This window comes from Westerdykella ornata (assembly GCF_010094085.1).
Source record: "Westerdykella ornata strain CBS 379.55 unplaced genomic scaffold EI97scaffold_3, whole genome shotgun sequence".
Lineage (NCBI taxonomy): Eukaryota > Fungi > Ascomycota > Dothideomycetes > Pleosporales > Sporormiaceae > Westerdykella > Westerdykella ornata.
The window spans coordinates 837,431-852,825 of NW_022986853.1; the positions used below are offsets into that span (position 1 = coordinate 837,431).

At 53.1% G+C, this 15,395-nt stretch overlaps 5 protein-coding genes across 5 annotated transcripts; 2 read left to right on the top strand and 3 right to left on the bottom strand.

Moving 5' to 3' along the window:
- Window positions 1–421: 421 nt before the first annotated feature.
- EI97DRAFT_492076 (uncharacterized protein) lies at window positions 422–4,611 on the bottom strand (the record flags this gene model as incomplete). The annotated part of the gene is made up of 7 exons (XM_033802296.1): window positions 4,577–4,611; window positions 4,436–4,522; window positions 3,969–4,370; window positions 3,594–3,914; window positions 3,328–3,532; window positions 2,381–3,275; window positions 422–2,348 (listed from the first exon to the last, which is right to left on the bottom strand). The coding sequence occupies exons 2-7, from the start codon at window positions 4,496–4,498 to the stop codon at window positions 422–424; spliced, it is 3,813 nt and encodes a 1,270-aa protein (XP_033656994.1). The 5' UTR covers window positions 4,499–4,522; window positions 4,577–4,611.
- A 134-nt stretch (window positions 4,612–4,745) lies between these two features.
- EI97DRAFT_430523 (uncharacterized protein) lies at window positions 4,746–6,028 on the top strand. The gene is made up of 6 exons (XM_033797714.1): window positions 4,746–4,805; window positions 4,855–4,924; window positions 4,982–5,120; window positions 5,184–5,334; window positions 5,393–5,482; window positions 5,535–6,028. The coding sequence occupies exons 1-6, from the start codon at window positions 4,792–4,794 to the stop codon at window positions 5,647–5,649; spliced, it is 579 nt and encodes a 192-aa protein (XP_033656995.1). The 5' UTR covers window positions 4,746–4,791; the 3' UTR covers window positions 5,650–6,028.
- A 576-nt stretch (window positions 6,029–6,604) lies between these two features.
- Window positions 6,605–8,170, bottom strand: EI97DRAFT_430525 (FAD/NAD(P)-binding domain-containing protein). Its single transcript, XM_033797715.1, has one exon. It carries the CDS (start codon window positions 8,133–8,135, stop codon window positions 7,086–7,088), a length of 1,050 nt encoding a protein of 349 aa, XP_033656996.1. The 5' UTR covers window positions 8,136–8,170; the 3' UTR covers window positions 6,605–7,085.
- Window positions 8,171–10,502: 2,332 nt separating this feature from the next.
- Window positions 10,503–12,535, bottom strand: EI97DRAFT_448208 (uncharacterized protein; the record flags this gene model as incomplete). The annotated part of the gene is made up of 3 exons (XM_033800145.1): window positions 10,503–11,374; window positions 11,436–11,868; window positions 12,068–12,535. The coding sequence occupies 3 exons, from the start codon at window positions 12,533–12,535 to the stop codon at window positions 10,503–10,505; spliced, it is 1,773 nt and encodes a 590-aa protein (XP_033656997.1).
- Window positions 12,536–13,658: 1,123 nt separating this feature from the next.
- Window positions 13,659–14,375, top strand: EI97DRAFT_176933 (uncharacterized protein). The gene has a single exon (XM_033793474.1). It carries the CDS (start codon window positions 13,888–13,890, stop codon window positions 14,266–14,268), a length of 381 nt encoding a protein of 126 aa, XP_033656998.1. The 5' UTR covers window positions 13,659–13,887; the 3' UTR covers window positions 14,269–14,375.
- The last annotated feature ends 1,020 nt before the right edge of the window (window positions 14,376–15,395 follow it).

The window sequence follows — 15,395 nt, forward strand, 5'->3', positions numbered from 1 at the left end:
ACCGATGTTTTCTAGTATCCCTAGTAATGAAGTGGAGTGTGGGGCACAAGACTAGTGGTTAGGACTCCCTGATTGATACGATAGTACTCAGTAGTGCCCTGAATTCAACGCGTTGAGGAGTAGCTACAGCACGCGGTTTGTGCAAGATCATATTCAATTGCGGGACATGCACGGGAAATCGGTCCTCGAGGTCGGACTAACTTAGTACAATGTACGAGGCTGCGTTGGCCGCAGCCAACCGTGTGGCCGGTGCAGATTCAGTCAATAGCTTAGCATTTTACTTGTAACAGCATACATAACACACTTCTCATGTGTAGTCTTACAAAATGCTCAACGCAGCTGTTGCCACCGTTGATATAGGCATGCAGAAAGCCCAATTGTCGAGGACTCATTACAATGTCTACTTCAGGCCGACTTTCCTTCAGAGTCCGGCTCCAAAGAGAAACGAGGGGGCGTAGCCCGCAGGTACACTCCTCTCTGCCTCCTTGTGCCGCTGAGACTCCAGAAACTCCCACACCTCAGTTTGCCCATCCAACCTAGCGACATCCGCAGCCGTATGTCCTCCTCCGTTCTTGATGCGCAAACTTGCTTTCCAAGAGACTAGCAGCTGCACTACCTCAAGATACCCATAGCTCGCGGCCCATATTAATGCCGTACGACCGTAAGCGTCTTGACGGTCGATTTGGACACGGCCGGTTGAGAGCAAAGCTTCCACCGTCGCTGGAGACCGGACAAAGAGTGCCCAGAGCAGTGGTGTCCAAGTGTCAGCATCCACATCGTCCTCGCCGCCACACTCATTTCTAAGCAAAGTACGCAGGGTGTTGGCATGCCCTCCTTGACATGCCCAGGAGATTGCATTCCGCAGGTCGTCGTCTTTGGTGGCTTTGTCGATGCCCGCTTTGTGCATTAGAATACTAACCACTTCATCTTGTCCGTTTGCCGCAGCCCACAACAATGGAGAGCGCCCTCTAGCATCTTTAAGATTGAGGTCAACAGAGGGGGACCGAAGTAGGAGCTTCAGAGCTCGTCGCTTGCCTTCCCCTGCAGCCCTGGATAGGATTGAGCGTCCAGATTTGTCAACTTGGTTAATGTCGACGAACGGCTGCTTCAGCAAAATTCTCACGATGCTTGCACAGTCTCCTTGCACGGCCCAGAAGAGAGGCGTCCAATGTGCGTTATCCCGGTCCTCTGGCCTGAATGCTCCACGTCCCAGAAGGGCTTCAACAATCTCTAGATGCCCATTCCCCGCTGCAAACGACAGTGCTGATCTTCCTGATTTACCTGTTACAGTAATGTCTGTACGCGGATCATCAAGCAGCATCTGGACAGCATCCAGATGCCCGTGCTGCGCAGCTATGGTCAGGGGTGTTTGCCAGTCAATACCCATGCCGTTAGAGTTTGCACCATGCTGAAGCAACACCCTGATACAGTCCAGAGAGGACATTCTTGCTGCCCAGAATAGTGCGCGGGTCTTCGTTGCTTCCGTATTAAGCTTCAACCTCCCCACCGCGTCGGCAAGCAGGATGGGAAGGTTGAAGAATGCGGCTACTTCAATCGTCCCGAAAGCATCTGGAAACGAGTATTCCATGTTGCTTTTAATCCAATAGTATTTCAGCCAATTCGTCAGAACGCAGCTGGGACTCGTGGTCAGTCGATGAACGGCCATCCGAACAGACGTTGGGGCGCTGTTTTCGCACAGGGAGTAGTGCTCCGCCCAATGAGTCGCAGCATAATCAAAGAATCTGTACTTTTGGGCGCTTAGATTGCATCGTCCCTCATCCACATTCTGTGAATCTTTGAAGAAGTTGTCCAGGCCGAGATATTCGTCTGGACTGAGCGGGCCGCCGCCCGAGCCCACTGTGTCGAAGTCTGTCAATGGGAGCGAATTGAGCGAATTGCGCGAACTGATCTCGAGGCTGTCTCGTTCCGATGCAAAAATATCCGATTGAAATTCTTCCATGAGAAGGTATTGTATACATGATTGGGATATGCTCAGCGCTGCATCCACTAAAGGAACCCCGAGGCTCTGCACTATCATGTCTTCTGAATGTAGTGCGATATCTGTTAGATACTCTTTAGCAGACTGATGAATGAACGAAACTCTCGAGTCTTCGTTTGCGCTCTGATTTACTTCTCTGATGCGAACGAAAGATCCCACAATGTTCTGTAGAGTTGAGCGGATGGACAGCTGCAGATCGTCTACCACGTCGGCTACAGACCTGTGGTCTTCGTTAACTGTGAAGGCATTGTTCATTTCCACTAGTGTCAGGTGTCTCGAGCTTCCAACAAGCAGACGTAAGAATTTTCCCGCGTCTTCTCGATCCTTGGATGAGATTCCTTGTAGAAATCTGCTATAAGTAGCTTCAAGTTCTGCGGGAACGTGTTGATGATCCGTTCAAATTCTCTCTTCGACGCTTTTGGGCTTGCTTCCAGGCTATGAATTACCATGTTCAACCAGAGAAAACTCTGGTCGGACTTCGAGTACAGCACTTGTTCTAAATAGTTCTTCGTGTCTTCGTAACAGTGAAACTTGTTGGCAATCTCGCCGACCTTGCTTCGAATGACCAGCTTCACATCTTTGCTGACGTTACAATGGTTTTGCTCGATTTCCAGTCTGTTCTTCATCAATCCCGTGAGGTTGTACGAATTGCCCAGCGATGGACGGCTGGTTATCAGAAATTTGATGCAGTTCCGGGATTGTCGATGTACGTCTTGGGGCTCGTTTACCAACTGCATTATCGCGTTCAGGAAATTATTGCGCGTCCTTATTTCACATTCATCAATCGCGTCCACTATAATTCCGATTGTGCCTGGCGTAGAATCGACAACTATTTTCAGGAAAAGTTCCCAGAGCGCTGGGAAGGAGTTTACAAGGCTGGGCCCATCCAATTCCAACCGACTCTTCACATGTTTGATGAGTTTCCTATGTTGCTGTAAGATCTGATATAGGATGCCTCGAAGTATAGCGATTGCATCTCTCTGAGATTTGACTGTGTCGTCGCAGAAGAAGAAAAATATTTGAGGCTTGACAGGCCCAGCGTTACCGAGACTCAGGTGGTCTGTCACATAAGCAGAGAGCATGGTCTTGCCGCAGCCAGGTTCGCCCGTGACCCAGAGTAACCTATTCTCTTCAGCGGTTAACCAACTCAGATATGCAGGGTGACTCAAAATCCAGCTGCAGGTCCCTTGTACTGGCCGTGGTAGTTGCGCTTTGTATTCTGCCAGATACATAGAGTTTAGGAGAACCATGCAGGATTTTTCAGCTTCGCTTAAAGCTAAAAGATTGCTTAGCTGATGCGGTCATGTAACCCCTCTTTTGTTACATACATTGGTTGGACGACGTCCGTTTCGTGTTTGTCACCATCTCTCTGTTCAAGAGGGCTGTCCTGGCCAATCGTTTGAGGGCCGCCAATGCGTACGTGTACCCATCATCCGTTGCCCCTTCGAAACGGCACATGGTTCGATGATTCGCGAAAAGGGGAATGATGTATTCGCCTGGTATCTCCATTATAGCGGAGTGTTGATCAACAACCTAGAAACAGAAGCGTATTAGGCGCTGCCTCGAAAGATGCATTTTCCAGCAGTGGTCTTACCAGTTCGGCCAGCCCGGGCATGGTTTCCGTTTCGTAGAAGGAAACAATCTCCAAGTTTCTCAGACGATTTCGGGAAGAGATGGCGAGATCGCTTAGTGCCTGGGAATTGGACCCTAGGGTTGTGAGAAGGTCATCGCGTATCGATCGAGCTATGCCTGCAGTCTGTGATGCGCGTAAACACACGTTGACGACACTTCCCACTATTTTCGCGATATCGGCTTTTTTCGAACCGCGATGCGGTGTTCCGAAGAAAATAACGGCTGAAGTGGCAGACAGTATATCACCATGTAGGCGGTCATCTTCATGCGCCAGAACAAGAGCCTTAAAACAGCTTAGAACCTCACCTCACAGACACAGTATTGTCGAGCTACTCACCTGCTTACATACTATGCCCCCAAGGCTATGGCAGATAAAAATTATCGGACGCTGCTTTCCTTTCGAAACGGATGTGAGAGAGATCAGCAGGTTCAGTGAGTAATCTCGTAATGTGGCCAGTGAATTGCTGCAGAAGAGTTCGGATGGATATCCGTAGGTGAATACACGAGACCCTGGAAGGGCATCCGGAAGCAGATCGCGAAGCCACAAAGTTCCATTCTCATGCTGCCACGTTGTATAAGCGTCCCCATTCAGACCATGTATGGCCACGACGTCCACTCCTATAGAATCTCTCGAGTCGTCAGACGGCTCGTTCTCATTGAGGAGGAAGAGCCCGTAGCGTCTCGTGCGTACGGCGACTGGCGCCGGAGCCTGCAAGGAATGCTGATGCGGAAGACATTTCTACAGTTAGACGTCAGAAGCGCGTTTCATGCGCGGTTGAAAGGTTGGTTCAACGAAATACTAACTTCGCGATCGGGAGCTTGCTCTTTTCGGATAAGTTTCCGTAGTCTCTTGCGCAAGCTCAGCATCGTTTTCAATTCGGATGGCTTGCACTTAGGCGCAATAATTAACCTGTGCAAAATGTTGGAACCGAAATCGTATCTTACAAACGTTCATATACCCTAAACCCAGGCCTGCTAGCTGAGGCTGCTTATAATTGCTATAAGTGATCCATTGATGTTTGTTATGGAAGTCCGTGCGCTGGGTAAGACTGGTCCGCCAAGAAGAACAGACAATCTGATCAAATTATGCGTCCTCGTGACATGCACAAGCCCACTCTTCCCGGGGTTCCAAGGTTTTAGCATCTAACAACACAGACACCATGGCTACGACCTGGTTGGTATCACATTCTAGATTATGGCGTCTTCCATGCTGACTCTGGAAGTCCGAGCAACAAAACGCTAGCTATCGTCGGGTCTGGAGCCAACACGGTTACAGGAAACTTGGTCTACAAGGTGGCCTGGTCCCGCCTGATCGCCGACTTGTGGACTGTTGGCTAATACATCCGATAGTTCGGTGGCATAGATTTGCGCATGCTTGCGAAGCTGCAGGAAAAAGGTATCAACTCATACGACAAAGCCGCGCAGAAATTAAAGGACACCAACGAGGAGTTGTACTTCTACACGCCGCGGCACAGAGTCACTGTCAAAGGTAGTCTTGCTATCTCAGATCGTAGCTGCCACATGATGCGTGCGCCGCTGACACAGTTCAAAGACCATATCCCATGCGCCGATAGCCTTCTTGTCGTCGTAACGCCGCCTATTCAGGCGTCTGAACCATGTTTTACTGGGAGTACCCTCGACGAGCTTAAGGAGTCGGCACCATTCTTCGCGAGGAGAAAGGCAGTCATTCTCATCGTGAGCCCGTATGCTACGCCTAATAAATATCTCTGCTTCTAGCACTAACTAGCTAACACTACTTAGTGAAGGCCACGATTCGTCTGAAGGCGTGTACAACAACTTGGTCCGAACTGTTAGGGATGCGCTTCAACAAGTGGGCATCTCCGCTGACAGGTACATATAGTGTAGGTTGCTACATACTAGAAGAATTGCTCATCTGGTACAGTACTCCTCCGGTGCCAGTTGACCTTCACGGTGGGGGCTTCATCGAACCGTCCCCCAAGACTCCTTGGTACACCGGCGCCACTCTGATGGCTGCAATGGATGAGATCTTCTCATAGGGTGTCGACAAACCAATGTGTTTAAGGCACTGGGTGAATTTGACAAGGCACTATCTTAGAATGATGAAAGGTTTGAATGGCTTTGGACTGCATTGTGTGGTCGAGATATTGTTTCAGAAAGACCTGTGTCCTACATGATAGGGGCTCCGCGTGTCGCAGAAAAATGGCCCTGCGCCTTGCCATCGGCATGGAGGGAGACTGTGCTGCATCCTCCCTGCCTTGCGCATATCCCGGATCTCCGTACGCAAAACATGATGCAAGAAGTACTCTTCTCCACACATTCGGGGACGCTCTCTTTGACAGGACTCATACGCATCAGTCGGATCATATCCCAGCTAGTATTCTCGACGAGCCTCAGCTTCCTTTTGATACAGTGGCCATATCAGGTGCCCACAAGGCGTCATAGAACTCTGAACACATGGATCCATACAACATCGATGCGATGCAAGAGTATTTCCTGAAGCAAATCAGATTTTCAGGCATGTGAATCGCATAGGAGCCTGGTATATAATCGCTCTTGGTCCATCGCTCGAGCGCAGCCATGCGCATTTCAGCGCATTTGCAATCTCAGGTAGCACTGCTTCCCTTCCTAGAAGGTCGAAAACCCCGCGCTTCTTGTTTGTAAGGAGATCAGAAATCTGCAGCGGTAAGAACCCTAGAACGATTTCGAAATACTGTTTGTGAAAGCCGTACGCTGTTTGGCCAATTCTTCCAGTTTAGTATTCGTGGTCTCTTTCAACGTCTGTGAGAACAAGCTGAATGAAGTTGATGTTAAAAAAACGGTGATGTTGTTTCTATATTCGAAAACGTAGTATGCCACTTTCATGAACGGCACAAGCGCGATGGGAGTAGTAACCCACGGACGGTGTGGCGTTATAATCGAATGCACTGGGCAAGGTGTACGTCAAAATGTAGGTTGCTGTGGACTAAGTCATGTATTCTGAGGAAACCAAGACGACACTGGCATGTTCGCGCACTAGGCGGCCATACGCACTTTGCGGGCGTAGAAGGCACAGCAGGTGCGGACCAGGAAGTGCGAACAACCCATCACAACCATCTTCTGTCTGTAAGCCTCAGTGGGAACCTTCGTCGGTTCTATGGAGCTAATATGGAAATCCCGTCAATGTTAGACACTGGCTCCGAAATCTCCAAGCTACACGTATTTCGACCCTTATTTTGTTCACTCCCCGTCAGTCACTTCCTGTTGTGCGCCTCCACCAACAATACGGCAGTCCGCCCTAGAATAGATAGCCAGACACCTAGGCATATCTGAATATACTATTGCATTGGCCGTCATGCATTACCGCCTCTAAGTGTCTTGAGACGTCTGAGCACAACTCTCAACGGACGGATACATGCACTGGATCATTGACTTTCAACAACTGTACCTTGCACTAATGAATCTCTTACTCCACCACGGCCCTCCTCACCCTCTCCTACTCCCCCTCCGCACCCTCCAACGCCCTCAACGCCTCCAACGCCTCCTCCTCCCCAATCTGCTTCCCCACGCCCGCCGCCGCCTTCAACCCCTCAGCCATGGCCACCGTGACCTGCTTCAACGGCGTCATGGTATCTCCCGCGGCAAACACGCCCCTCACACTCGTCTCATTAAACATATCCTTGACCACGACATTCCCGCCCATCTGCGCCGGCGCCGTCTCGACCCCCAACTGCATAATCAAATCCCCGGCGCGATTCACCGTCGGCGGCTTATGCACCAGAAACCCCAACGTGACGGGTCCCCCGGTCTCAAACTCCAACGTAATCCCCCCAGGCGCGTCATCCCCCCCACCATGCCGAATCATCCTCGTAATCTTCCTCTCATCCAGACCAACCCCCCACTGCTTACACACACTCAACGCCTTTTTTACCGCCTCATTCTCTTTTTCGACCTCGCCGTTGGCGAAAATGGTAACGCTGGAAGAGAAGTTTTTCGCCATGAAGACGAAATGCTGCGCCATGGGCGACTTGAACTCGAGGATCCCTATCGGTCGACCCCTCAGCTCGAACCCGTCGCACGCAAGACACTGGTAGATGTGCGAGGGCCAATTCTCGGCGTACCCGGGTATACCGGGCAGGACGTCTTGCGAACCAGTCGCTAGGATGAGTTTCCTGCCCTGATACGTCTTCCCCGTCGAATCTTCGACTTCGAAACCGTCGTACTCTCTTTCTCGCGACCCTAGATGCGCACTCTTCAGGGTTAGGAATTTCTTCCGCGCCTGCACGACGGTCGCGTCCTCGAACCAGACGGTCGCGTAGCGCGAGGTGATTTGCGAGCGCGAGATTGCGCGGAATTCGTAGGGGTCGATGTGGTCGCGCGAGGGGACCGTGTGCATGTGGGCGATGCCCTCATTGCGGTACGAGGACGAGTCGAAGACGAGGGCCGTGGACAGGGTGCGGGCGAAGGCGAGGGCCGAGGTGAGGCCTGCGGGGCCGGCGCCGATGATGAGGCAGTCGACGATGGAGGGGCGGGGGGGTTGAGGCATGGTAGTGGGGGTTGGGGATTTTTTTTTTTATTTGGAGGCGAGGGGAGTGGTTTTGGGGAATGGTGCTGAGGTGGGAGGAGATTTGACTTGGTACTGTAGAGGGATGAGGGGGGAAAGGGAATAAACTCGAAGGGACTTGACCTTTAGACTATGTGGAAGCAAGGAACATTTATACAACTTCACAAGACAAACCAGCCGAAAAATAACCATGCTGACACCTAGCGAATGATACCCTGGGAGGTGCATCAGATGGCGCGTCGGAAACAGGTCAAAACTTCCCATCCGCAATCCCAATGGCTGAGATGCGGGGCGCGGAGATATAATGAATCATGGATTCCCGAATCTGGGGCCGTAATGCACCAGGGCTGCGTTGATGGTCGCTGTTTAAGTCTCCGAGAAGTCTCCTCAGGGAGCCCAGTAGTAGAATTGGACTCACATCACATTTCACCTGAGCCAGTTCGTCGATTGGGAAACGCCAGCGGTTTCGAATGGCTCAAAGAGTTTGCTACCTGCAGTAGGTTTATCGAGAGGCCGTCCCTGACACCAATCCTACTAGTAAATTGCTCGGTTCCCGAAGTAAACGTTTGTAAACCCTCCAGCCAATCACATAACGAACCGTCCGATCAGGGATGGCTGGCTTATACTCTTCTACGGGCACCGGGGGGTAGACGCCACTGCGGACAAGATTTTCTTTGAACGTCAACCCGTCTCAAGAAATACTGAAGCAATAGTAAAAGTCCCTGTTCCTCTCTATTCGTAATAAGAGAACATGAAGAGTCATGGATCTATAGGATCAACCGCCTACCTAGGTTGAAGAACATAGATAATCACGTGATTCAATAGGAAATGCATACTGTGCACATACATATTTTTTGGATGCGGGTACCAAGCCGTGTACTCCTACTCTTCCTCTGAAAAATCAGAATCACTCTCTCGGGCCTTCAAGACCTTGGGGATTCTTCTCTTATTACGCATGCGCACCCTCACTCAACCCAATCGATAAAAAACTCCATTCATATGCAACCACACCTCCATCCCCCTCCTCAAAACACCAGACTAATCCCCTCAACAAACTGAATAAAACCAACGCCACATCATATAAACAACCCACCAACCCTTCCACCTTCCAAATCCCTCCCACCAAGCACGCTCCCCTGCCGTCACACTCCCCCCCGCCGGCTCGTTTTCCTTCCCAGCAACACGTACCACGACATATGCGCCACGACATGGAGAAAAGAAGAAAACGCGCGATCCGACGCCCTGGACCCACCACTTAAATTCTCCGGAAGGGAAAACTAAAAGAAGGGAGCCGGAGCCGACCGTTTGTGTGCAACGTGGGGACTTCGTGGCACATACGCGGGTTTTGTGATTTTTGATTTGGAATTTGTGGATGGGTGGACACGGAAAGGCAAAGGGGAAAGGGAAGGCAGAGTTGAAGAGACGCGCAGATGCAGAAGATATGATTGACGAGTCGTATTAAGATGGTAGTTAAGACCCTGGGTGTGGCTCTCCTCGGTCCAACAGAAGCTGCCTTTGACGGAGAAAATCGTCAAGGAGACAGACCATCCTCTCGCTGGTCATCGGTATGAAGTTGCTCTGCTGTCCAGGAGAGAACCGAAATTTTGGCCGCGCTGGTGTTATTTACCGGAAAAGCGGTGAGGAGAAAGGACCAACAACAGTCTCGTCAGTGGGTAGTTACAAAAAAAGGAAGCGTGCCGATTCGCTATCGCAGACTGACACGGCATAGGCTGATCTTCACCTCTGACAACCAACGTCGGTCCCTCGGATAGACGTGGAATAGGGGTAAGTGGATGCGCCAGGGACTCTCGGTCGCTCTGCTTGGTTAGCTTGCGGCATCTCGGGAGTACATTTGTCACCTCGGTGAGAGGATATCATCATGATGATATGACCGAACTTTCTTTGTTTCTCTATCGGTCTCTGTGGAAGACTACATCCTCCAGCCCTAGCAAATCATCTCTCGTTTTGCCCACCACATACCGCGAAAGTACAATTACTTAACCGACCCGCAATGTGCGCAGAAGATCAACCGAAATAGCATTCCGTTGAGGTAAACTCCAAAACCGCCTAATGCTGCTGTTGCCGCCATGCAGAAGTCCGAAGACGTCGAAAACTGGATGAGAGATTTCTCAAAATGAAAAGGAAACCGAAGGAAGGAGAGGATGTCCAGGCAAGGCCTAGAGCCGTGGCTTACGATCGTAAAGATGAGGCCGTGCGTCAAGTAGTCCCTTCGTGATACAGTAGCCGGCACTGCGCAGCGGAGTAGATATGAATCTCGAGCGAGAGAGGGTGTGCATCTTGGCAATCGTCCGTAGCTGCTCGAATCCACAATGCTCTGGAGACCCGGTGTTACCTGGCCTTCCTGCTTGCAGTCCACGAGAGCATGGCCATATCGCAGATGCGGGCAATCACCTGTTGAGTGCTGCTGCGGCATTCGTAGCTGATATGTCCCATCGCTACAGTCAACTTGCTGAGATCATTTTCGGGGTCCAGGTTGGGCGGCGCCACAGGCACACTGTTCGGGAATCCACCAATGCGGTTCCCTAGTCGCCTCGCGATAGAAATTGAGTAAAGAGCATCCCGAGTCTCCTGGCCCAGAAGAGCGCGCATCGTCGAGAGGGCGTAGTCAGCCGCGCTTGGCGGCGGAGAGTCATTGTCGTGCACAACAAAATTGCCAAGTTCCCTCCAGAAATCAATCTCCTGTCTCCTATAAGTCGGTAGCTCAGCGGGGTAGTGGAGCGAATAGAGCGGATTAGAATGGAGCACCTCGTTTGTCAAGAGAGCCTCCAGGATATCGAATCGCGCGCGGACCTCCTTGAGGGACATGTCGTCATCTTCGGGGGCCGCGGATGCTGTCCCGTTGGTGCCATTGGTGGCGGGAGGTGCATGTTTACATACGCTCAGCATGTGCCATATGAGGCGAGCTTCCTGGCTAAATATGCCGCTCATGTCGGAGGAGTTGCGCCGGTAGTTGCAAGTCTCCACGAAAAATATAGCTTCCTCACGCAGATTCTTGTCCGCCATGATTCGTCTCAAGGCGTTGTTATTGGTCGAGAACCAATTGGTTTCCAGAATGGCATCGAGGCCCTGGCAATAGTCCTTCGCGAACATGGTCGCAAACTCATCGTCGAGTTCCTGTGAGATAGGCGCTTGTCGCGGAGGCACTTCTGGAGGAGGATGACCCGCAATGGCGAACAGATCGGTAATCTTTAGACGTTGCCCTGTGGATAGAGTTAGTTTCTTCAGCGTAGCTACAATTGATCATGGATGAAGAGGGCGCACCTTTCACAACAGGAGCTGCATGTGTAGGTGCAGTGAAGGGACTCGAGCTGGCCACGTCCCTGAGTACAGGATTCAAGGCATGTGCACCGTTGTACGCTGGCTGTCCGCCTTGCATATTGGAATTCTCGGATGCGAGCGCAGGATCAATGGCGGGATGGCTGAAGTTCTCGTGGGGTTGGTGGCTAGGTCCGCTACCAGTCGCCGGAGGCACATAACCCGCGCTGACGGCAGGAGCGTAGCCGTGGGGAACCTGCCCACTGTAGGACGAGCTGACGGAAGGGGATGATGCCGGTGCGGGAGTCTGATGAGAGGCCGAGCCTGGAGCAGGCTGTATCTGTGCTGGGCCGGGCTGTTGCTTGAAAATGGGATCGTAGCCGGCGCACTCGCGTTTGCTCTTCTGACAATTGCGGCAGACTGGATGCGCCTCATCACACTAAGAAAGATCGATGGTCAGCGGTTCTGGGTCTTGAGGAGATGAAGTTCAAATAAGCTTGTGAAGGGATCGCTCGCTTCTTTCGCTTCATGGTGGCTCGGCTAGATGGCCAACGACGGCCTCTACCTAGTGCACCTTGCTTAAAGGACCGACTTCACCACTTGCTCGACTGGCGGCAGATAACCGAAATGAAACTGACCTTTATCCTGCGTTTGCGACATGTCAAACAGCCCGTCTTTGTCCGACGCTTGACCTCCTTCTTGTTGCGACCACCGGAGAGGATCCTGTGGTCACCTTGGGGAGGGAGCGCATATCGCATCTGCAGATGCGGCGCGACTCCCATGCCCACCGGTTGTGGATGAGCAGCGTGATAGTATTGGGGCATATGGTGTTGGGGAGGAGGGTGCGGCGAGGGCATCGGCTGAGGCATGGGCGGTTGTTGCGACGATTGTTGCACCTGTCCATCTTGTAGACGTATCGGTGGAAGATTCAGCGGTGGCAGCGGCAGGTTGGTGCCCTGAGGTGAGCCCCGATAGGCCTCCTGGTTCGACTGGCCCTGGGGCGGGGGATACGTGTATGTGAGCTGCATGGAGGGGGACGGGTAGGAGTGTGGTGAAGGGTAGGCGTTTGAGGGTGGAAGCGAGTGTGGAGGATTCTGGTCGGCCATGGTGGAGTGGGGGCAAGGCGAATATGACGCGGTTGAACGCTTGACGGCAGAAAAGCCGTGCGACAGTCAGGGCCGTCGGCGGTGAAGGGGCCTCGCTGGGTCCCCAATGCGGGATTGAGAGGAGGGAGCCCCGGAGGAACACAACAATTGCGGCGCGGTGCACCCGCGAGAGAGGTGTACAAGCGAGAAAGCTTGAACTGGGGGGAAGGGGACGGGGGCCACCAACGACAGGCGACGAGGGCGAGCGACTATCAGGGGTGGATGCGGCGCTGCTGGGGTCTCGTCGCTCGCGAGGAATCTCGGCGCAGGTGGTAAGCGACCAGCCCTCTGGAGTCCCGGGGAAATTGGGCACTGGAAATTTGCAGCAATCGAGTCGATAAAGTTCGTCTCGACGGAGAGGGAGGATACAGAGGTGGGAGGCTGAAAAGGCACGTGACGGGTGCAGAGCGTGGGAGCAGGGCAGCAGTCGAAGAATGGATGATGGATGGGCGATAAAGGCGGCAAGTCGCGAAGAAGGGACAAGAGGTCCGGGGGTGCTTGGTGAGGCGCTGTTAATAACTGGGTCAGCGAGCTTGGAAAGCACCGAGCGAGGAAGTGCCCATCAAGGCGCAGGAAGGGCGGCACAACCAACCGCGCAACAACGGCAAGGCCATGCTGCAGCGCTGCACCACCTGGAGAGCACGGCGAAGGGGGAAGCGAAGAAGTGGTGCAGGACGAGGGACGAGACGAACCGCGACAAGTACTGTAGAGAGGTGTCCAGGTGAGGTGACTTGGGAGCCTTTCCCTCGCCTAAGTTAGCGGGCTCGCTTTGCAGCGCCTACCACAGGTACGCGAGGCTGGCAAGCAAGCACCAGAAGACGGCAGAGCGCAGACGAGGCCGTGAAGCGCTGGCTTTCTGCGGGGGTGGTGATGGATGGCGACGAACGGCGTCGACTGGAGAGGTCGAGTAGTTGCGGATTCGGAGAGAAGGTGAAGGGACGCGTGAAAGCAAGAGGATCAAAAAGAATCCAAGCCGCACGTTGCCAAATTGGGATTAGCGCGGTTGTGGACTTTGCCCAGACGCCATCCCCTGGCACCATGATTGACCATCCATTCCACCACCCACCCACCCACGCGCAATTCCCCTCCACCGTGCCATCCTCTCACCATCCTTCTTCGACTTCAATAATGGTCACTATTGAGGAGCCTCTCACAACGCCTTGCCGGCCGTCTTTCCTCGTCTTACCGTGCAACAGCAGGACGGCCGTTCCGCGTTACACGTCGCCCACGTTCATCAGCTCAGCTGCACTTACGTTGCTGTCCTGCGTCCAATAATCCCTAGGCCGGCCTCTCTCCCGATCCGGACTGGCAATATGCGTTTAGGGCTCAGCGCTGTCGCTACACTTCCTCCCGCAGCGTCGGGCACCTTTACCCCAGCGTCTCGCGAGCGCGGGACGACCATCCCGCAAATCGCCGCCGTCGTCCATGTGGAAGGTCGAGCCTTCTGTTGGAGGGCCAGTTGTCTGGCGAACCTTCATTGCTGCGGCGTCACCATTGACCAGCACTCACTGGAGTGCTACTGCATGTTCGCGACGCCACCCCCGGGGGTCCACGCACAGGACGACTGTTCCGCACGAGCCTGTGTGTCCGGCCCGCCGATCCACATCCAGTTTGCCAAAGACCTGGGGTATCAGCGCTTGCGTCTTGTTCTTCACAGAAAGGCATCCACCGTGTATGCACTTGGCCGCCGCTGACATGGAGTTCGGTCCCCTCGTTCGTGCCGCCTCAAATCTCCCTTGACCATTTTCCCTTTACCATTTTACCCGTCAGGCACAGCATATAATCAGCAGCAGATTCATCTTTTGTGACCCACCTTGCTGAGCACGGCTGTCGGACGGAGGGCAGAGCGTTGCAGGATGCTCTACTCCGTGCTAGCAACTTGCCCTTCCACGTTGCCCAACTCAGGCTCAGCGCACAACCTCAGCCATGTCCAACCAAAGGGTTGTCAACGGATAAAGACATATGTACGGCCGTTGTAGCCGTTGCCCTGCTGGTAAGCCTTTGTGACAGGTGCGGTTTGTTGGTGTAGCAGAGCAATTAGCCAACAAAGCACGCCGTCTCCACATCGCCGTGTTGCAGCCGTGTAGCGCTCCTGAGTCCTGGGGCTCCTGCCGTCGGCTGTCAACCAGGAAACTCATGCTGCTCATCATTCCCCGGGACTAGCTTCGTTCGAGATCGATTGCATTTGCTAGGGCCGATGTTGTTCCAATAGGCTCATTTCCAGCTCGACGACGAGAGCGTTCTGTGCTACGTTGCGCAGTACAGCAGTTTGACACTGCCTCTTTAGGCGACAGGGTGCGCCAAAGCAGGGTCAACTCATGCTTCTCATCCCCTCTGGCCCTCTCGTAAATGTGCGGTCCTGAGCGCACAGGGGAAATGAGGACGAATGCTTGATGTCCGCGATCCGAGTCTCGTCTATCAACAAGCCGCCCATCTCGCTCGCCAAAAACGCGGCATGGATGGCCCCGGAAAGGCACAACATCTGTGACCTTGCCGGATGCGGAAGCGCGGTTTTCGAGAACATCGGACGAAGCCTTCCAGGCTTGTTCCTGTTGAGGTGTAAGCGAGCCGGTGGCGCCCAGGACTCTCCTCGCCGTACTGTGAACCTACTACCTACTACACCAATGCCGGTGTTTCAACACGTCCATGGCCGACGATGCGTGCTCTTTCCCTGCCTCTACTGTGTAGAAACAGTGGCATCATGTCGCAAATTCTTTGCAGGTTGCTATTTGGCTAGGCCCGGGGATGTAACTGCCTGTTCACGGTTGGGACAACAAGCCATATGCAGGTAACCACCAGACGATACCTAGGTATGTAGCAC